We start from the raw sequence: 23760 nt of genomic DNA on the forward strand, positions 1-23760 counted from the left end.
CAAGTTCATTATTTCCTGATAAAAACACTCTGTCCTTAGCCAAGAAAATGTTGTTTGAACAACAACAGTCTACAAAAATACAAACAAGAAATGAGTAACAGTTTCCAAACTCGATATTAAATAAGTGGTAAATGTATCACCAGACAAGTTTCATTTGTATACAGTGCCAAAATCAACAGCATTTTAAGGTGACAAAAACTAGTTCCAAGTAAGTTCATAATTTTAACACATGCTCTTTTTTCCCTTTGAATTGCATTATGTGCTATTATAAATTTATTTCTAAAAGCTTTTAAGCCTACCTACCTCTAAATCATGGTCTAATCCATGAGTTTATGCAACTGATCAAAAGGATGAAAAAAAGAAAGACTTTAGAAGTTTTGGGAGACATTTTATTCATGTACAATTTTATCAGCAATGTACAATAGACATTCTAATTCTCTATATTTCATCTCCTTGAAATTTGGTAAATGCTTGTTCATATATAAAACTACACAATGCTTTTTTTTTGTAAAGACCTGAAATCGTGAAAATCTAAGTGCTACAGTATACTTTGTAGTGATTTAACATGTTGTCCAGAAGAGTAACCAGCCACTTCAGTGAAGCACTTCTAAAAATGTTTCTGATCAAGCTCAAATGCACCTGTTCATAAATAATGATTTGTTTGCTCAAGTCCATTACACCACTAAGTACAACTGTCTCCGATATAAAATACCGTTTCAATACATTTCTCCGCATGGACAACTAGATAATCTAGTCATATTTATTTTTAACCAAGGCTAATACAAATTTACAAGAAAAGTAACTTTAGAATTTATTCATAATTATTATCTTTCAACCAGAAGCTTTACTTTGGACAATGCAAAAGTATGTTGCAAGTGACATTCTGCAGCAGAAGCTGGAGGTTTGAGAACAACTAAGAAGGACTAAATATCAGCAATACACACTTTTACAAGAACTCTGCCCACTCTGAATGTTAACATTAAAGACCAGGTACTTCAGTTTGTGCGCCTGTCAAACAATCAAAACCTCCACACAAAAAAAAGAAAAATATCCCACAGAACACAGTATTTCAGAGAACATACTAGACACTGGCATGACATTTCTCAGATCAAATCGGCAACTGAAATTTAACATCCACCTGAGCTTGTTTTGCTAAGGTTACAATTTCAGAGAGTTTCACCACCTGAAAAAGAAAAAGATTTAATTTCAAAACATTTCTACCTTGAGTGAGTTGGAACAATCTCTTTAAATAAAGCAGTGCCAGAGAATAACGTGAAGATTGTGTGTAAATTGATTTAGCCTAGTGTTTCTTAACCACTTTTAATTGAAAGATCAGTCAAATCTCTAGGAAAAGATCTCATGATTAAACAATGCCTGCCTGTTATTTACAACCAAATAAATATCATACTAAAACACTACTTTTAAAGGTAGCATTTAAAGTTTTAAACTTTACATACCACCTTCTTTTGGATTGAGAGGGGGAAGGGAGAGCACTGGCATCCCACTCAAAAGAGATTTTATGTATCCAGAGGCTTTTCCTCCTGTATGTTTTTGTTGCAGGCATTTCTGGATGCAGACATTTCAGGATTTCTGGATGTTGCAGGCATTTCTTTGATACCTTACGGAGCCTAAACTTCTCTTGCATAACCTCTATGAATTAATTCCTGCCTAGGAATTACACCCTCTTGTTTTTTGAAGATTAAAATTCTTCATCTTCACTGTTGCTACACATTTGTTGTTTGTTTTCTTGTCCACATTACCTAACTTCAAACTCATCTAAAATCCTAGTTGGCCAGAATCATTTACAGACAGCTAGTGAATATTTAGATGGAAAAAAAATGTATATACACACACACTTTTAACATCATTGGTTACAATTACTGCTTTGAATGCTCAGCTCATTCCACTGATCCATCCTCATGCATTTGTTTATCCCACCCATTGCATCATCTTACATAAACCTGTTTAAGGAATTTTCTAAGGGCAAGACACACAAACAACTGGAACCCTCTCAAAAAGTGCTTCTCCACACAGATAATTTAAGGTTACAAAACCAATTCCAACATTTGAATGGTTCCGTGTTTCAACTAACAGAACGTCGTCAGCTTTAAAAAAAATACATTATATAGATGAAATGCAGTTTAAGAACCCTTATGTACTCCTAGGGAAGATTTCCAAGGACCAAATCAAAGTTTTGTAACCAAGCAGGACTCAACACTATCCCATAAAACAGAGGGCTGCGCTGTTAGGCTCAGCAAGTTCTTACTCCAAACAATCCCAAGCTTCAGAAGCTTCAACTCCAAGATGCAAAAATCATAACCAACCTGTCTGAATACCTAATTACTTTATGAAGCAACAGGGCGCTCAACTATGTTTGGTTTTAATCACACATATTGAAATACAGTGTTATATCAAATGAAGTATTACATTTTTCAGCTATCTTAATTTAAGTATTTCATTTCAATTAATAAAGCTAAGCTCTTAGGCATTTCCCTGCCAAGGAAGGTGACTGACCTGGTCATTTACCCGCTTTATTTTTCAAACTTTAAAAAAAAAAAAAAATGCTTTTCAGGAAAAAAAGTCCAAATACTGAAACTTTGGGGGCCTAATAGCTCCTGATATCACAGCTGTTCTTGCAAAATATAACCTAACTAATTTGTAAAACATCCACTTGCAGCCCTGATAATAACTAGCACTGATTTATCCTAGGCTACCTTTAGTTCACCGAAAGGAGTTTGAACTTTTCAATATTATCTAACAGATACTGAGAAGGATATTCATAACCAGCTCTCTTACCATTTTAGCAGCTTCATCCAAGTCATCACATGCAAGGATTTTGAGGCCACTTGCTGTTATTAAAGCTTTGGCATCATCAACTCGTGTACCTTAAGAAACAGATAAAATACAACTCTTATTGAATAGTGCACTACTATTTCCAGAGTATGCTCATATTTTCTAAGAAACCTGTTCCAAAATTAAGCTAGTGGATAAATCTAGAAGACAACTACTTTAGAAGTTATAAAAGCAGGAAATCTCTTTTTATTAACTGGCCAATCCTCACCATCTAAGTTCTACATTTGCCTCATTTTTCCATAGTCTTCAGCTTACTATACAATATATACTTGCTAAGTAATATAGAAGCTCAAGACCATTTGTCAATACAGACAGAAAGATATTTACCATGTACTGAAACACACTCACCTTGCAATCGTACCACAATAGGTATTTTTAGGTCCAAATCCTTCACTGCCATAACAATACCTTGTGCTATCACATCGCATCGCATAATGCCACCAAAAATGTTTACCAGAATAGCCAATACCTGCAGAATCAATAACAACACTCATTAAAAACGGCCAGAAGCACATCAACTAAAAGCACCACTTACAGCCTTTCAACCAAAGGAAAATTTAAGCTCTGTAAGTGTAGTAAGGGACTCGGCTCAAGAAAGGGAGTATCTGCGTTCTAGAGAACATCGGCAACAAAAGCCCAGCTCTGTGAAGTCACAAACTTTACTTCAGGAAATACAGTTAATTCAGGAAAATACTATTTCAAAAATGCCTGACCCAGGAAATTTCCACATTATCCTTCAATCCAGCAAAAGTTGCGGACAACAGCTGTTTCTTCTGACTTCTAGCGTGTATGCCACGTAACTACTTGAGAAGACACACAAATATTTTCTGTACAAACTCACCACCGTACATTACTTCAGAATATTCGAGCATGACTTCAGAGCACGACTGATAAAGAGGGACGTTTTTTCTTCAGGCAAATCAAACAAAATACTTTTGTTACTGAGGTTTCATCTAAGTACTTAATTTTTCCAACTTTTTCCATTTCTAACAATACCCCAGCACAGCTATTTCCCACACTAATACCTCAGTGTGCTGAAGACACCACACTGAACAACACAGAAATTTTTTAAAAATCATGCACTGTTTATACAGTTTACTTAAAAGCTAGCCTATATAGAGGTAGGGTATCTGAAGTATATTTTATTCAGAAGGACTAAGCCTGAGGTTAAGTGAAAGACTTCTCCTACTTAAGCAGCAGAAAGAATTGCTGAAAAGATTGCAGTCAGCGGTGAAAGATGGAAAAGAAAAAAGAAAAAAAATGGTCAGAAGACAGCCTTGGAGGACAGAATAAACTTAACAAAACAAAACGTTAATGTGCAGCTAGTAAAAAACGGTAGTTTGGTTCTCATTATCTTGTAATTAGACTAGCTCATCTGTATGACATTGTTCTTGCTCCTGCTACTAATGGGCTGAAGTAACCTGACTGCCTAGACTGGAACCCCCGAAGGCTGTCCAAACACCCCCTGAACAGGACCCAGCCAGGCTGCACTCCGTGCCAGCAACGGGAACCAGGAATTCCCCAGCTACCTTTGCTTTTTTTCTTAAATTAAACAGCAAGCAGCTGAAGGAAGGCAGGAATGAAAAGATATTAATAAGCAGTTTTGGAAAGCCTTTGCCTATGCATCAGCAGAGAATTGGCATTGCAAGAACTTGTCCCTGATCAACATCCCTCCCCCCCAGCTTTTTCTAGTTTCTCCTCCTTTTCTCTCTCCTTAACTCAGATGCTCTATGCCTATGTCCCTCACTTTTTCCTCGGTTTACTGAAAACAGGTTAAGTCAGAACACTCTAGGAGAATGTGTCAGACTCTGTATTTGTTATCAAATATCTTTCCAAAGGGAAAGAGATTAAGTTCTTCTGTAAGACAATTCTCTGTTTGTTTCTGTCCCTTTTCAAAGAAGGATCAAGTGGTGCATTAAATTCTGGTGCAAAAGTAGGATACCAGAACCCGCAATGAACTCCCACCTTTTCTGGTTACCTCGTTCTTGGGTGGTTTTTTTTTTGTTGTTCTGTACCTTTTTTTGTTTTGTTTTGTTTTTAAAGTCCTAAACTGCCATCCAGTTCCCACTGAATCACACAGAATCAACCCCATGTAGAGTAACAAGTCAGTCTTCACACTGTCTTTCTAGGACAGTAAAGTTCCTTCTCTGGTTTCAGCCAATTTATTTTCTTAATCATGTTCAAACACCTCTGAGAAACTTTGGATAGGATAAAGTATTAATGCCCTTCCAAATCCATTACAAAGTTATTTTATCTTACGTTCTATAGAATTAATATCTTAGAAACTTGTTTGTGCACAGCACAGAGAATATTTATTTCTACAACTCTATGTGCAAAACAGCTGCAAAACTAGCACAAAAGAAAGAAACAAAATGGAAATCCATCTGAATACTGGTTTCTATTTAAACAGCAGGCGTGGGCAGTTTGACACTCATAGGATCTCTGGAAAGATTCAAATACAGCTGTAATTTCAAGCAGAGGACGCAAAACTGCCTACTCAGTACTAAGCCAAAGAATCTATTTTTAAAAAAGAAAAAACTTCAACAGGTTTACAGACCTCCATTCGCACCAAGATTTCGCTGACACCTCAATTTTCTTCCCTTTTTAATTTTATGCTTACAAAAACGTGCTTTCTGCAGAACATGCAGTAAGCGTTGTATTTCAAAGCACAGCCTGTTTTGCCCCCCTATAGTCCCTTAAAATGTCAAGTCTTCCCTCACCTTTTTATCAGAGGTAATGAGCTTAAAGGCTTCTGTCACTTGCTGCACTGTAGCACCACCACCAACATCAAGGAAGTTTGCTGGAGTCCCACCGTGAAGTTTAATTATATCCATTGTGGCCATAGCTAAACCAGCACCGTTGACTGTAAGAGAATAAAAATAACATTTAGGAAGTCACTTTTTAAATCCACTAGATCATTTACAGCTCATTATTAGAACATACCTAAACAGCCTATGTTTCCATCCAATCCTATGTAGTTGAGATCTGCTTTTGCAGCGTCCCTGTCTCTTTGATCTTCCTGTGTCCAGTCTTGCATATCGAAGATTTTCTTCTGACGATACGCTGAATTACTGTCAAAATTTATCTTGGCATCCATACACATCACTGAAGAGAAAGAACAGTTAAAAAGAAAGTCATTTCACATCGTTACTACTAGAATAATACCTCAAATGCTACACAGACATGTTAAAGCACGCTACATCAGACTTGAAATCATACAGAGCAACGAAAAACAGGTATGTACTCTGCTTAGATTCTCAGATTTATATTTTATTAAATCTGCTTTTCAACACACCATGTAAATGCCCATACCTCCTGCAACAGTTTTAGCTGAAACTCATTGCAAACTAGCTCAGATTTACAAAAATGCCAAGCTGTTACAAGAAGAATATGAATAGAAGAAACATTACCAACTCCTGATGCATCTTCAACCATAGGATTTATTTCTATCATGGTAGCATCGTATTTCAGAAAGAGATTATATAATTTGATCATGTTTTCAGCCGCTTCATCCACTAGATTAGGAGGAAATCCCATTTTTTGGGCTAGCTGAAAGTAAAAGATGGGTTATCAGCTAACTGATGTTGATTTTTTGATTTACAGTTACAAACTAGGAAGCTCCCGCTAACTATTATTTCAGTATCAACTGAATATGTAGATGTAGAACCTCTCCTGTCTTCCAGGAAAGAAGTAACTCTCAGGTTTGAAGATTGGTTTTGATATAAAACACTGCACTTATCCTAAAAGAGCCAGTAAAAAGTTGTCATTGTATGCTTTTACACAGCTATATAAAGCACTGCCGTGCAGAGTTGGATTTGCATTAGCTATCAAAGTGAAAATACTTAAATAACTCCTTCAAATCTGTTTCAAAATGGTTTAAGACAACTCAGCAGGCTGAACGCATGTACGCTTCATAAGATTTAGAAACAACATTCCCATCCTCACTAATGTGTACTTTTCCACATTAACAATTACCCTAACAGCTTGCTCCTTTTTTATGCCTTCTACTATATCAATGGGTTCCTTAATTATCGCATCAGGATTCTCTGCAGCAACATCTTCAATATTAACGCCACCCTGAGAACTGCCTATCAGCACGGGACCCTAGAAAAGGGAAAGGAAAAAAAAAGTGTAAATAATTTTATACCACATAACTGAAAGTTAGTTCTTCCCATAATGGACCTTACAACAATGAAACGCTGTTGTCAGCTGGAAATATTTGGATTTGGGCATTTTACTTGCATGCTTTTACTGAAAAGAACGCTACTGTCTTTTCCATTCAGTACATCTATATAAACAATTTTTAATAATACTTTCCAAATTGTAAGGTGTGTCTTGAGCCCAATTTCTTTCAACATGGAAAATTTTTCTTTGTATATACCATAGCAACAGAGCAATTAACATAGACATACTAAATTTTAATAAAGATTCAACTTAGTAATTACATGCATCTTATGTTCTAGGTTGTCACCAGAGAAAGAACAGCCTTCTCTCCCCCTTCTCCACTCACCCCTACACAAACACACATCGAATGGCAGAATGAATAAATGAGTGCCTGGCATACTCCAACTCCAAGGACAAATCTAGATCTGCAGAATCTAGTGAAAAATTATGGTAAACTATTCCTGTTCAGTAGGACCACAGAGCTCAGTAATGACAGCCATCGGTGAAAATAAGTCAAGGAACTCTGAGAAAACAGTACTCTATTATTCAATAATACAAGATACTAAGAAAATGGAATTGGTAACATTTGTAGAAGCTTCTCTGCTTTGTTGTTGTTGTTTTGTTTGTTTTCTCTGCTAAATCTCAAGGACAACATCAAGGACTCATCACAATGAAACCTAGAAATCTCTCCCTGTGGGAACAGTCCTCCTGTTTACTCCAAAGACACACACTCATATAATGTCAAATAACTTCCCTTATCACCATCCACGAATGTGTTATGACAGCTGGCGTAAGCATTGCCTATTAGCACAGGTCTTAAACATTAAAAAGCCTTCTACCTGCTGACAGTTAATTACTGAAAACAAGATGCTGGTTCAGAGAACGTACTTAATAACCACACTACTCCCCTCCCATCACCATCCTTCCAAATGGAAACATGCAGACAGTGAATTATCCTACATCAAATAGCAAGGTTCAACATAAAGAGCACTCCTGGATATTCATATCACGAACAGTTAGGAAACTGCAAACACTTCACAAAAATAACTTAGCATTCGACAGAACTGACCAAAGTGAACAGTTCTGGGACATCAGAAGTCTTGCCCCCATTGCTGAATAATACCCGAGACATTATATTTCACTTTCAACCATTTTAAAAGCTTTCCTCCCTGTTTTAAATGAAGGGGTTTGCAGCAATATCAAATACTATGCTGTGTGCCAGTCAACCTTCACAGCTTCTTTGAAAGGTATTTCCTCCTCATCAGCTTTCTATACTATTTACAGCAATTAGAAGCACTTCAAAAAGCAAGACTTAAAAAGTCAACAGTAAAAACAAAGAACACCCCTATCAAAAACCAATAATCCACATAATTATGCTCAGTATAATCCAGTAAGATTATTTTTTTTTAAATGCAAGAGCAAGTCACGAAAATACATTTGAGTTCTCTCCCCAAACTGCTTAAATCAGTTACAGTAATTTTTTCTTATTTCCATAAGGATGCTTGTTTGGGTAGTACACAATTTTACAATTACAAAATCCAACCATTTGAAGTATTTTAATGCCACCTTGTGGTGAGTCTGGGAGGCATACTGTTAACATTTTGGATCTTCCAACCTTTTGTACAGTACAATAGAATGTAGTTGCCCAGGTCACCGAACTGTACTAAAACCCAACACAAGAGATACTTTCTTGTCAGAAACACCACAAATGAAGAGACAGGAACAAATACAATATCAAACTTCTAATTCTTCAATAAAAAGATGACTAATTTCCTCCACAGAAAATTATTTCATACTCAAACCAGAGGTACTCCTCTAATGACCAAGAGCTACATTTCTAACAAACTCTTAAGCATCTGGATAGACCAAACTCAGTTTTATAGAGCTTCAGAAGAAAAAGTTCCAAGATCTACTTTGCCCTGACTTTTTTATTTAGCAACTCACGTTCTGTTCTTCTTAAATGGAACACTAGTCTGTCAGGTAATACATTGACAGAGCTCAGCAACTCGGTTTGTATTGTAGCCTAAAAAAAACTACATATCCAAACATACAGAATGTGAAAGCCAAGGAGACTACAGTTTTCATCTTCCTAAAAGCTGTGAAGACAGACCTCAAATCCCCAACTTTTTTACCAGTTCCTGAAGAGTACTGGTGTAAGAAAGCTACCACCACTCTCAAAATTGAAGGACACCTGTGCATCCCTAGAAACCTTGACAGACTGGTGAACACAGATGCTTAATTTATCCAGAACTATTGGTTCTTCCAAAATACTTTTACTTCTCTTGTTCCCAGCACCCTCAAATAGCACGCACGTGTGCATGCACATACATAGCTGTATCTTTAAACTAAACTCTGGTAGATAAGTGCAAACTTTAAAACCAAAAGGAAAAGGACCCTTCGTTCCACCCACCTCCCCTTCAACCGTATGACTTTGAACTTCAGATGAGGCTACCAATACTCTTTCATTATACCTTAAATTCAAATCACAGCATGACATTTTTAAAGCATTTAAAACACTAAGACAATCGTATAGCTAGACACACTATGAAATATAATTTAGCTCATGTATTTTTCTGATTTTCAAATGCAAGCGACCAGTACAGCAAACAGTATTTTTTTTAAACTCATCTATAACAATTTAATTAGATGACTTCTATTTCTAGTATTACTCACTTGAAACGACCTTTCCATTGTTATTGCAAAATAGTATTCTCTCCTGGGATATCTGCGCTCACAGATAAATACTTGATTGCATATCCTGCCCTTCTCTCCTGTCTGCTTGGTAAACAACTTCTTTCCAATCATTTTGGAGGAGATATCTTTTGCTTCTTCTGGGCTAGAATAAAAGAAGCTCAGAATGTGACAAAGACTCTTGGCAAAACAGAAGTAGCATAAGAAAATCTTACCTAATTTCTGTTATTTTTAAGGTTAATCATTAAAACATCAATTTTAAACTAGGCAACAGGTTCAATTCATTACATGAAAGTGAAGTTTTTCCAGTTGGTTGGATAATTTAGAAAGAACTTACGAAAAAACTATTTTCACTCCTCCTTTGAGGCCACCTTCAAAAGTTCCTTTTCCTCTACCACCAGCTAAAACCTGTGCTTTTACCACAAGATCCTTTGAACCTGGAATGAAAGAAAACCCAAAACTTGTCATCTGTGACTACTAAAATGAATTGCCCCAGCTAGAATAATAAAGGCTGCTTTCATTTTATCCCTTCCTCCCCATGTGCAAAACACAGACATGAATCAAAAGACTGGAACATAACTCACAAAGGTTATTCCAAAAATCCATAAGTTGCAGCTTTAGGCTGTTCTGTGAATAAACCTTGATGAGTTAGTATTCAAAAAATACCCTTCCTCTTTGAGTATTCTGATTTTTTTTAATGTGTTTGACTCCCAAATGATTAAGCCTTCAGTAAGCAATGGTTAGTATCTCCCAGACTATTAACAAGATGACATCAAACATCTGAGGCGTAACAATCCATGATTTTCCTCAATCAAGTATAAATACCTTATGTCTATAACCATCATCTTCTCAGCAGTGATATACAGCTATGGCACTTACCCAAGTTAACTCGCAGGTCCACTATGGCTTCCATTCAGCAGAGCACTGGTGCACAAGCTTGAGTGCTCTGCAGAAGTCAAAGGCCTAAGCAAATCCACTATTTTTCTCAGAGCAGCCAAAGTCTTTTAGTTGCCTTAAACTGTTTTAAAATTCCTCTCCAAAATATTCCTGTAAGTAAGGCAGGCTATGCACTTGGGTTTAAAAAGGTAAAATCTGAGAATAGAGTCATGATCAACTGGGATATTCTGCAGTCTCATTGAAAGACAAAAAAAAAGTCATCAAGCAACTTTAAGATGATAAAGGAAGAAAAACAAAGCCCCACCTGAGATATTATTCAACTCCAATTATACTGAATACACTGCAGAAAGCAGCTAGACTGCAAGATGCAGGAGCTGCCCCATTCACATTTGTGTGGCACATCTCATCTTCTTTCATGCCACAGTTAGCTGAGCCACTCTGGTCTTTCTGGGCAAAAAAAAAACAAATTGACTTCTTGGATGTGAAAAGGAAGCCAGGTAAGAGCATAAGAGAAACTGTTGCATTTGAACAAAAGTGGCTCCTGTGCACACTGAAAATATTACATCAGACACCAAAAAATTGTGCTGATTTCTCTTTTAATCTGCACACTGTCTGACCCAATAAAAAATAAACATGCATAATATCACAAGTTAGGGTGCCTATAAGCAAAGAGTTACTCAAGTTACTACTCCCAGCTAGCTACTTGTAGGTTTTATTTCTTGACTCTCTACCTAACAACAGATCTCTGAATTTAACAACTGATATGAAGCTCTCTGGCACAAGAAGCATAAGGGTTATAAACACGCAAGTGTATGTTGATTTATCATGGACTGTTATCTAATTCTGCTCTTGAAGACTTTTTTGTTGTTGTTATAACTATTGAGTACTGGCAATCTAGTAATGCTTTACAGAGGGCATGTGAAACAAGGTAGTGGCCTTTTTTATTCATGAGACCAACTTCTATGCAAGTACTTTAAGTACAAAGCTAGCTTGCTTTAAGAAACATTATACACCACGTACAAGATCATAGTTGCTTCATGGATAAATTAAAGCCACATGCCAGCTTAAAAGCAAAGTTCCATCTGAACACCGTTTATCTTGTACATACATAAAAAAACAGAATTTGGACAAGTATGATTTCTGAGTGTTAGTAAAAAAAAAAAAAACAGGGGGAAAAACTTTCTCTGTGAAGTGAAATTTACTCACAGGCACCTTCTTTGTAGTAATTACATCCTAGCAATGAAGACCAGAACCTGAACAAGTCAGAAAGAGATGCCAACTAAAACTCTGGTAAGACCTCAAGTGGAACATTATATTTAGCTCTAGGCATGATCATAAAAGTAATTTTCAATTGTAAAGACTGGTTACTGGGATGATCACTGAAATGAAGAGCTTCCCTTACAGGAAGACTGAAAGAGCTTGGCATTTTTTAAACCTAGGAAAGGAAAACAAGGCAGGAATGTGATTACTGTCCTTAGCCATACCTGGTGTGGGACAGAGCAAGAAAAAGCACCTACAAATATATAAATATTTTGTATCACACTCATTGCCAGCTGAAAACAAATGGCACCTACCAAGGGAAGTCAATTTTAAAAAGATGCAAGAAAAAAAGAGTTTCTTTAACAGGAGATGGTGAAGTCTGCCAGTAGACGTGAAGGAAGAACAGATTCCAAAAGAAGCCAGCAGAGACGCTCCCTCAAATATTCTGAAGACAAGAATTAAGGATGCTGGGGGGAATTGAAGAGCACAGACTATAGAAAATAGCCTCGCAATCTCCCTAAATAGCATGTTCCCTCGGCACCATAAGGGGCAGAGCACTGGGCTGCAGTACATACAGAACATACACAGGAGCACCACTGGCCTGCTCCCAAGGGGTATTTCTTACAAGAGTTTAAGTAGTATGAATGGCAACATACAGACACCTGAAAAAAGCCTGTAAGAAACAACTTTAACCTTTTCACCATCGACTGTGGTCATAAAGCTGCCATTGGACTATCCTTCACGAAGAGCATGCAACAATTTGTGGCATTACATGAGCAGAATATTCATTATTTATAATTTGTTTTCCTGTACCACTGCAAGCAAACTAGCTTCTTGATTGCATCAACACATAAAATTTCAAGGGTTATTTGACCAGCTATGTTCACAGGCAATTAAGTTTCACAGATGTTTCTAAAACAAAAGTAAAGATATCATGTCCCAAGAAAACCTTAACCTGAGCCATGCAAAAAGTCTGTTGTTCAGTGAACGTGTTTTTGCTACTGCTCCTATTTAAAGTGGCCCTAAAACTACCGAGGATGGAAATGTTTGGCCACACACCTCATCTGTAGTGTTGCAGCTACAGCACTACCAGAGGTTCTGCCACAGCAGAGGACTGCTGAGCACGTCAGGCGCTGGAACAAACCAACAAGCCTTCGGTACAGCCAGGGTCTCAGGGAAGAAAGCTGTGGAGGCAAGCGAGCTATGGCAGCAACGTGCAAAACTCAGAATTGGTGTTTGTGAGAACTGTGTTTCTGTATTAACAGCAGTTAGCACTAAAACCATATGTAAGTAAGCAGAAAACAGTCAGGAAATGTTTAGAATAATTAGAGTAGGCACCAATTAGAAGAACAGGTGCCTGAAATCAGTAAAACACTGAGTCAGCATCTGTTCAGGACAACATCTTCAACTAGTTTATTAACTAGACAGTGACAAAGAGTGACATGACCAGGAAACTTCCTGATCTTTATATCTAGCAAGAAGGATATTTATTGATTGGAAGGAATAACTTCTGACTCCACAACCTACACTTTCCAACTGGGAGAAAGGTCCGTCTCCACACATACACGCACTGATGATCTAAGTACAACACAATCTTATGATAAGCTTCTTAATAGGCAAGAAGGCTTGTGGTTCTATTATCTCTGAAGTTTTGTGCAAGTAGGAAGTCTGATGATTAGAGCAGACAAACTTAATTAAAACGTTCTGCTTTACAGGTTTCCATTCTCACTTTTGTCAAATCATCTTCATTGCCACTTCTGTGCCCAATATTCACCGTGGTGGCAGTACTGCTTTCCACTTACCGTGAACACCTTCATGATTACACATGCCCAATGTGTTCTGACAAAACAGGGAAAATAGTAAGAGGCAGTGATAGGTTAATAACACAAGTGACAATCAAGTTCTCAACTGCAAACTTACCCTGGGAAAGAAAGAGATTCAAATCTTTGCCTCAGCGACTCTGTACTTAAAAGTTTTTAGTTCCAGGCTAAATCTCTCTCCATTTATAATGCAAAGCAATCCTTTCTTGTCGCATGGATATAAGAAAAATTCTAAGTTTAGACAATCTTGTTGTATTTACCGGAATTAAGGAAGGAAAAGATAAGCTTGTAACCAATAATATGTTATTAACAGTGAAGTCTCATAATAAACAGTATGCCAAATCTAACTCTGCCAACACATGCAGAGAATCTCTTCAAAGTATACCACGTTTTGTTAATAAGCATAGCTGCTTACAACATAACTTCAAAATTGCATTTTTTTTTAGCCTTGGAAACATTCAAGTTAGAGGAATCACCGCAAGCAAAAGTCTGATTATCGAAATAATTATGTGCCAAATCTTCCTAAGTCAGGAGAGCAAACAAAATGTTTCACACCTACAAATTATTTTCTACACAAATGGATCCTGACATTAATCGACTGCATCAAGTTTTTCATCAACTTGCAAGACGGGTTTGGCAGTAGCTTAATTTAAGCAATTAAAATACAGCAGTGAAAATCTGAACCTGCTGGTTAGATGAGTTACTTGAATGACTCAAGTATTATCAACAGCATGCTCTGATATAAGAACTTTAAAGGAGTGAAGTGCTACAGAAGAAAGCAAAGGATGAAGCAAAATGTAAGATTTGGATGCCAAAAAGTAGTGCTTGCCAGAAAGCAAGAAAATACTGGTTTCTAGACTACAACTGCTGGTTATCTACAGACTTTGACCAGGTAACTAGGATCCTAACTGAAAAAAATTGCTTAGCACTCTCACCAAATCTGACCACTAGAGCAGTTGTATTTGAACACCTGGAGGATTTCTATACAAGTTTTCCACCTTGGAACATCATCCATGTCCTACAGCATAGGAATAACTCTCTGGAGCTTCAGACTCTACAGACAACCTAAAATACATCAGTTTTATTAGACTTTAGTTTCTGACTAAATCAAGCCTGAGATCAAAAAATTTATTTTAGATCTACCCACACGTATATATTACTTTTTGTAGGTTTAAGCAATAGACAGCAGAATAAAATACAAATACTGAAGAGAACTTAAAGCTCTGAAAAGAAATGTCTATTAATCAGAGAAATGTCATTAGGAATATAGCCCTGCCAATCACTTGAGTCATTCTGTAAAAAACATACCAAAAAGATCATTCCTTATAAACCACACTGATAAGGACACCAACTAGACCTCAAATTGCAATGGCAATTTTATAGTTAATAACAGCAGCAACTGGGAAAACTCTACTGCTTCCAATTTCCTTCCAGTAACTCAGGTGTGGGTAAGTGGAATGTAATACACTCAGTTTCTTAACACCTCCACTTCCATACAGCTTACTTTATTAAACTAAAATTTGAAAGTCTGCCATGAACATGAAGCCATGGGATTCACTACCTTAAAATCCTACAACACCACAAGAACCAACACTACCAAAGCTGCCTCAAGACACGCCTCTCAGATCAGCATGAATGGAAATAGGTATGTTCCACGAAAGAAAAAGCTTTTCTGTGGGCATGCAATACATCACTCCCTTCCACACAAAAAACTGTTACCAGAGGAAGATGTTAGGAAGCATCAAAATTCCAATTACTGCAATACATAAACTCTCACACGTGCTGTCAACTAAGAGCAATACTACGTGCTACAAAGAGTGTGTTCTGCTGAGCTACCTGCTATCACACTGGTGAGACATCTGTTCTGCAAGGAACAGCCTTTAGGTTTGTTAGTCATGTTTTTGACATGCGTATCAGCTCCTAAAGCAGCACCAGTAACAGCACTAGTAACAGTTAGCTGGGACGCACACACAGGCTGAGAGTAAACTAAACTCGGAGGCAGTCGTCAAGACATACTACAGTGTTGGATCAATACTCTACAACAGAAGTTGCTCACTTTTTCAAAATTTAAGTGAGACACTCACATGAACAGCCACATATTGCAAAGCCCACAGATGACTAAAAATACTTTACTGATTAAAAAAAAAAATTTAAGGACTGCATCAGATACCAGTCTTCTCAGCTCTGAATAAAACACGTCCTTTCAGTGGCACAAATGAGATGTGGAGGTCTTGAATGGAAGCAGTGAAATACTAGGGGATGTTTACAGGAGGCCCAAACTTGTTCCCAGTGTCTGAATTACTTAGTAATTACTCTGAAGGAATGTAGTTCCATGAACCAGTACGTGGTAACAATTCACTTGAAGTAGGATAGAAAGCAATTTCTAAGGAAAAGCTGTTTGATAAGTAATAAATCCCAGTAACTCTCCACAAAGGGAAAAACAGAAGGAAAAGCTACACGCAAAGCAATGCTTTAGTAGCGTCCAACTTTCCTATGACACAACAAAAATCATTCTGAAAAAAGAGAAGCAATAAACGGTTGCAGAGTCCAGCCAGAACAAAAATCTGAGTTGAAAAAGCACTTTAAGAAATTCAACACCTGCAGCAAAAAAAAAATCAAATTTTGAAAAATAGCAACAAAAATTGATTTTTTTTTTCCTTAAAATTCAAACCGTTAAGTGATCTGGCATCATTGCTTAAAAGTTGCCCGCAGCATCCAATTTCATCTCAGTTTCCTTTAAAAATATTAGAAAACTGTCATAGGGAAGAAAACAATGCATCTCAAATCCTCTATTTTATTCCACATACGTTTCAGAATTACCTCACATATGGGTAAACAATTTGCTCTATTTAGGACACTTTGGTCATCAGCAGAAAAAAAAAATCAGTACAAGAAAAGCTGGGCAGAAGGAGGATAAACAACCTTTCTGGCTGCCAGACCATTCCAGCTCACTTCGGACCTCAATCTAAGTATAGCTTAGAATAAAATTCTAACAAATCCATTATTTTTGTTATTTAAAGAATATCAGTGTGCTCTGCTTACTCAGCTCTACAACAAATGGCAACATTAGTATGCCTCAGCTTGATTCTACCACATACTAGTTATCTTGCAGTGACAATAACCCTTGGCATGGTTAAGCTTTGGCTGTATTCACGACTGATTCAGCTACAGACACAGCTAAACTATGATAATCTGTTAATATAGAGCATTTGTTATGCTCTAAATGGGTAGGAATAACTCTAGTTACCGTTAGAAGTCACCCATTTCTAACTGGAGTGAGGTATCTGCAAAAGGAAACAAATCCAGTGCCAAGCTGAAGTTGACAGAGAGCAGATTTCTGACTAAAGGTTATCAGGAGCGCGTGGATCCGCACCAGAAAGACAGAGCGAGCAGTGTCACCAGCTATCTTTGTAATGGGTTAGACAAACACTTGAAAAAAGTTTGACACACAAAGAAAAGCAAAAAAGAATGTCCTATCTACCAGGACAACTCTTACACAACAAAAACAAACAATGAGCAGGTGGACAAAAAGTGAGTTTTTTCATTCTAGAGATTTGGGGGTTTTAAAGTACGTACTAAATGAAAGTCAGAGGGAATGGCTACAGTAACACAGAAAACCAAAACACTGGAGCAAAGGATAGTCTGCCACATTCAGAATGAGCTGCGGACAATGCCTGAGGAACGACCAAAAACCTAGGTTTCTTCAGTCTTCCCCATTTTGGGAAGTCTTCCCCCTCTTATCTCTATTACCAAACAAAGCCACAGTGCCAAATATCCACCAACTTAAAGGAAGTACACAACTGACAACCAGAAGCTCTGAATGCCTTAATTCTTGTTTACTAAATGGTGCTAACTGATATACTTCACAACCTTATTCTCCTGACCCCTAAGAAATTGCAGAGTCACATATGCCAGATAACAGGCATACCTGGGAAGCCACGTGGGCAAGCCCGAGCTATAAGCTAGCAATTAACTACAGACATACCTACTTGGCTACAGGTTTCCTCTCTGAACAAGGAACAAAATAAAGGAATCCTGACCTGTGAGCTCGCCAGCTGTCAAAAAATACAGGCAAAGGTCGTCTTATTTGCCAGTAGCAGGACTTCTGTGCAGATATTAATGTAAGCAGAGGGTTATGCCCTACTTGTGAGGTTTAGATGACTCTAAAGGCTCAGTTCTCACTGAAGTTGAGGGACTAGGTAACAGTTCTCAGAATAATTGGAAAGGAATTGTTTTAAGATGTTTCCTTCATGATGATAAAGTCACAGTTGTGTATCAGTTACTCTCTAATAGGAACAAGATAAAGACAACAAGCAGAAAATACTTTAATTTCTGGGACATCAGATCTGAAGCTTTCCGATTCCTTTCTACATAACAAAGCAGCTCTAGGGAAAATAGCTCTTTTTTCAGATGTTATTTCTTGCATTAAATATATACATGAAACAGAAACGAATCTAACAAAACATGAAGCCTCAGGAATCACTCACTACAAATGTATCCACTTGGAGGTGAAAAGAGGTTTAGGCATTTGCACATAGGAGTGGAATATGCAAAAAAAAGTAACGTCATCTATTAAAACTGTGTGAAAAGCTTTATATATTTGGGAGGTGAACCTCTAAACTTAAAAGAAAAAGGTAGCATTGATGCTGCAAATGATAGCAGACTTCTACATTATATCTAAACTAAACATTAAATTTTTACTGAGATGCATAGTAGACAAAGTGGCAAATCAATCCGTAGAATCAAGTCCTAAATTAAAGCTCAACTCTAACCAAGTATTCAAGCAAAAGCAAAAGAGATCGAATGCTTTTTCATCAACAAGCCAGGAATTTAACACTAACTACAAGCCGTCAAAGTCCTTCCCTCCTATATGAAGTAGCTGCATCCTGACAGAACAGCATGTCCTCAAAGGAATAGGATTTCACCCTCCTGCAGCCTAAAAGTAAGCGTCCATTGCATCTTCAACTTTATAAGAGATTTTGGACTACAAAAGCCTCATCTATAACCAACTACGAAGCTCTTCACAGAAGATTCCCTCTAACCTGGCTGGAGAGTGAAAACAAATCCAGGATTTACACAGAGCCTATTACTCATCTCAAAGAAGTCTCAGTAGTTGTATGAATCTAAGCTAATACTATTTATACCTGCCACATCCTCTCAAAATACGTTCCTTCCAAACAAGACTCACAAGTTTCAGGAAAAATATCTTCAGCAATTGTGATACGGGAACGATGGTGACTGAAATACATGTTCACAGCCTTCACTGAAAGTAGGGTTAGGTCCTTCCCCATTGCAGTTTTAGGGACACAGTTCAGCTTCATAAGCCAGTCTCTACGTACAACCAAGAGCATCATTAAAACTGGCACTTAAGTGATTTCACTGTGTGCTTATGCACTTAAATGTTAGAAAACTTCGTATTAGGAAAACATCAGCTCCAAAGTCTCAAATCTGCAAGAAAGTTGCTCCATAGGAAGGGCTCTCTCTTAAAGAGAAGCTATATTCACAACTCCAAGAAATGTCTTACCAGAAAAGACAGAAAAAGTAGTTACACCTTGTATCAATCCCATGCCTATATTGTATACGTTCTCTTTAATGTTATACCTATTTCTTTTGCTATTTTGTAAGCTTCGTCTGGTGTCCGGGCAACTACTCCATGCGGAACAGAAATACCAGCCTCCTGCAACAGTCCCATGCTCAAGTATTCATGTAGTGACAGCTTCCTCTGTTGCTGTTGTTGCACCTGAAACCCATGATTACTGAGTATTCCTGGACCTCCACCAAGTATCTGAAGGAAAAAAAAGAAAAAGAAAAAAAAAGGAAAGAAAGAGGAAAAAAAGAAAAAGAACATGACTATTACGAAAAGCTGCTGCTTAGGTTAAAGAAAAAGCCTATGTATTAAACAAGTACAGTTAAGTGTATCAATGCAAACATCTGACCGCTTAATCCTATGCTTCTTGTACATTACCTTCCATAACAGCCACTCATATCAGGCGTGTTATAGGGTTTTCAGGGGTTTTACTGGGGACAATGGGGAAGAGCTGGGGAGGCTGCTAGCTGTGGCAAGGGTTGGCAGGGTTAAAATACCTTTTAACATTAAGTTCATATTTAAGTACTTTAAGGAATATATCTGCAGGGGAAAGAACCTTAAGCGAGTCTAGAAGTATAAGAGAACAGAGAAAAGCACAAAGAAAAGGTTTATTCTAAAGTTTTGGTTGACTGTCTCCTTCTGCCAAACTAAAAACTAAGCTCTGGGTAGGAGGGACATTGGAAACACCAACTTCAGCAGTTGTAAACGGTGAATTAAATTTGCTACAGGCTATTCTGCCTTCATATGATTATCGTGAAACAGAGAAAACTAGACATAACCAGTAAGATACAAACATAAACCCCCAGTCAGAGGGTTGCCAAAAGATAACTAGCTTTTCAAATGCTAGGTAGAAGACAACATGCCTAATATTCAGTCCAGGAAATTCCAATGTGGAGTAAGTCTGGATTCCTGGAGAGTTGATGTACAGGACCCCCAAGAACTTCTGACTAGTTACTTTCTATAACACAGTCCTTGGAGAAACCAATTTTGATGGTAAAACATCAGAAGCGGTACTACGTAAACAATGCATTTTAAAAAGAACAGCTACTCATACACTTTAAGACGACATCGATTTCCAAAGAGTAGCTTGTAATGTAATTGTACTTCATAACAAAAAAACTTCCAACCACAGAAATCAAAAACATTGGCAGCATTTTGCATGTTTCAATATAAGGGAATAAAACCTTAACTTTATGCACACAGAGCAGCAAATCTGTTTAATACGGCTAATCTATGTACGTAACTGACAGGTTCAAGGTGAAAAGACTAGAAAAATTACCTAGGTTCAAGCAAAATTTTGCTTTTGATTGTTTAGTAAGCAGCGTCGGCAGAAGTACCGTGCAAATACGTCTGTACCTGGGCGCTTCGAAGAGCCTGGGTTGTGAAAAGTTGATTTTCAGCAGACCCGTAAAACGCCACGAGAACCTCGCTGTGGCATTTGGAGGCAGCCTGTCTAACCCCCGAGGACTCCTTCAGCTCACAGCCGGCTCCTTCCCTTGGCAGGCGACCCGAGGGAGAGGCGCTGCCGGGCTGCGGGGACTCGGCGTAACACGAGAGGGGAGCTCGGGGCGACCTTCCTCCGGGTGTGCAAGGAGAAGCGGGCCCCGCAGGGGGTTACTCACGCCGGCCTCGCTCCCTGTTTTGTCCCAATTGTTTTTTAAGGGGTTATAAAAAGCAGGCGGCTCGCAGAAACGACGTTTAGGGGAAGCTAAGAGGTTATCCCGGCACCGCCCGAGCAGGGTGACGGCGGGGAAGCAAATTTACCAACCGATTTACCAACGACCTGGGACAAAAAGCCTCGGGGAGGGAGGAAAAAGCAACCAAGGGGGGAAAACCTGTGGCGAACGAGAAGGACGCGAGCCTCTGAGGGGACGCGCGGGCAGCCGGGCTGCCAGCCCCGCCACAGAGCCACCCCAGGGCCCGGCTGCCGCCCTCCCGGCCCCGGCCCCGTCCCCTCCGCCGCTACCTTGGCCGTGGCGGTGCCCAGGGTGGCGCGGAGCCCGCTGCCCCTCAGCCCAGCCGCCGCCCGGCTTCGGATGATGGAGGCCGCCATGGCGGAGCCCCCTCGCCCTCAGGTGCCCCCCCCCACGCCCCGCAGCGCGCATGCGCTACCAGCGAGACGGGGCCGAAGGGACAGGGAGGAGGCGGAAGAGCTGGCGCGGCTCCCTACCCCTCCATGGCGACCGCACGGGGAGCGGGGGAGGGAGGACTCGATGGTCTGCGAGCGGCATGGGGACGCGGAAATGGCGGTGCTGCCCCCTGGCGGGGAGGACTGACGGTAGACGAGGTCTCTAACCCTCGTTCCCAGCCTCCCCTTTACCAAGGATTAAAAAAAAAAAAAGTTTATGCTTGTTTGTTTGTTTGTTTTCCCACAGGGATCATAAAAAAGGGTTATAATTCTCACCCCCCATCCTCACCTCCTCATAGAACCATAGAGTCATTAGGGTTGGAAAAGCCCTTCAAGATGATCTGGTCCAACCATCCCCCTACCACCACCATCACCCAGTGAACCATGTCCCTAAGCACCAGGTCCAACCTTTCCTTGACTCCACCACCTCCCTGGGCAACCCGTCCCAGTGCCTGACTGCTCTTTCTGAGAAGAAATGTCTCCTCATTTCCACCCTGAACCTCCCCTGGTGCAACTTGAGGCCATTCCCTCTAGTCCTATCACTGGTTACCTGTGAGAAGAGGCTGACCCAGCTGCAGTGTCCTGCAGGCCCGCCGTGCTTTGGGCAGCCATGGCCTGCCCTCAGCACGCCAAACCTCCCTCAGTCACCCATCTTGCTGAGCATATCAGGCACCAAGCATGGCCTGAAATGCAGACATTTAAACACAATATTCTGCTCTGTGCTCATGACAAAATCGCAACAAGCTTCCCTTCACCTCAGCAGACACAACTGCAGCCACCTTCTGTAGTACGCGCCTTCGCAGAGGCCTGCTGTAAGGTAGCAGGATTTTTCCGCTCCAGTTCAAAATAATCATTATTATCTTCACTCTGAAGATATTTTTTCCTTATTTCACGGTGTCTTCATGCAATACATCAAACACGTCAATTTTTGGGGAGCTGGGGGTCGGCCTCTTCTCACAGGTAACTAGTGACAGGACTAGAGGGAATGGCCTCAAGTTGTACCAGAGGAGGTTCAGGTGTGCTGAGGGGAGGTTCAGGTTGGAAATGAGGAGACATTTCTTCTCAGAAAGAGCAGTCAGGCACTGGGACGGGTTGCCCAGGGAGGTGGTGGAGTCACCGTCCCTGGGGGTGTTCAAGGAAAGGCTGGACCTGGTGCTTAGGGACACGGTTTAGTGGGTGACATTGGTGGTAGGGGGATGGTTGGACCAGATGATCTCGGAGGGCTTTTCCAACTTTAATGATTCTATGACCCAATATTTGCACATTTTTATTTTGAAACCCATCTTTAATTCCCTAGCATTCCAGACTTTGTACCTGACACCAAATTAATTTCTGCTTCATGCAGCTTACAGCTGGGTCTCTGCTTTTGCAGATCTGCACGTATACGTGTACTGTGGTGTCCTTGGATTATTTCACTAACAAGCTTTTCAAGGAGACAGAACCCTCTGCAGAACCCAGTGAATAAACCTTGTGAGTCACAGGAAGACAAAACTTCTTCTTTAAGGCAAAACATTCATTAGGAAATAAAATTAATGTTTAAGAAAACATTAATTCTGGGAAACCAGAATGAGAAATGCCCTCTGTTAACAGTAGAGGACAGTAATAAAGAAAAATGCAGTTATTTCCATGCATTATGAATGCCAAAGCTGAACCTTATCTCAAGGAACGCTATGATTGTAGTGAGTTTTGTAACTGGAACTACCCACTAACCAGACAGGTTGCATTTTTTCTTCTGAAACTGAAAGTGCACAATAATAGCTTTTATTTAGGCAAGTATTGCAAAAGACAGAGTAGCGATAGCTTCTGGTCCTCTGCTCTCTGCATGTAGCATTACTGTTATCCGTTAGCACTGTGGTGAACTCCACAGAGCACTCAGGTCTGCACCTCTTATGTTCAGACATTCAAGGTGCGATCACACCATTGAACCTGTAAGGAGCTACAAAATTTTGATAGGCCATCCAAAATTTTCCAAAACAGCTAATAAAATCTGAGACATTTCCTTGGCAAATGACTTGCCTTTTCCAAGGGAAAAAGTGCTTAAACTTTGTGTCCTCTCACCACCAAAATAACTCCTTTCTGTACACACAGTGGCTCTTCTCTAAAAAAACAGGCTTGCCTGTGGCTCTGTGTGAGAAACAATCTGCAGCCAGTAACACAGGCTCAGGCAAGGATCTCAGTAAAGTAACATTTTTATTCATGATTGCAATGGCGGGTGTCCTGCAAGCAGGAGCATGCAGCAGAAGTGTATCATAACCTCATATCCCCTATTACCCGACGTTTGATTCCTCCCGTTTCCTCATTGACTAAGTACTACAGGTTCACAACCTACTTGACACTTGTTACTACACCATATATGTACA

General features: G+C 39.3%; 1 protein-coding gene across 2 annotated transcripts; it reads right to left on the reverse strand.

Moving 5' to 3' along the window:
* Positions 1–371: 371 nt before the first annotated feature.
* SUCLA2 (succinate-CoA ligase ADP-forming subunit beta) lies at positions 372–21463 on the reverse strand. 2 transcript variants are annotated; one of them, XM_040542093.1, is made up of 11 exons: positions 21239–21463; positions 19287–19470; positions 10046–10145; positions 9691–9853; positions 6829–6957; positions 6264–6402; positions 5797–5958; positions 5574–5716; positions 3202–3322; positions 2797–2885; positions 372–1183 (listed from the first exon to the last, which is right to left on the reverse strand). In XM_040542093.1, exons 1-11 carry the CDS (start codon positions 21323–21325, stop codon positions 1109–1111), a joined length of 1392 nt encoding a protein of 463 aa, XP_040398027.1. In that variant the 5' UTR covers positions 21326–21463; the 3' UTR covers positions 372–1108. The 2 variants fall into 2 exon arrangements, with proteins under 2 accessions (XP_040398027.1, XP_040398037.1); XM_040542103.1 differs by lacking the exon at positions 19287–19470 and having other exon boundaries at positions 21239–21456.
* Between the last annotated feature and the right edge of the window lie 2297 nt (positions 21464–23760).

Source organism: Cygnus olor, chromosome 1 (assembly GCF_009769625.2).
Source record: "Cygnus olor isolate bCygOlo1 chromosome 1, bCygOlo1.pri.v2, whole genome shotgun sequence".
NCBI lineage: Eukaryota > Metazoa > Chordata > Aves > Anseriformes > Anatidae > Cygnus > Cygnus olor.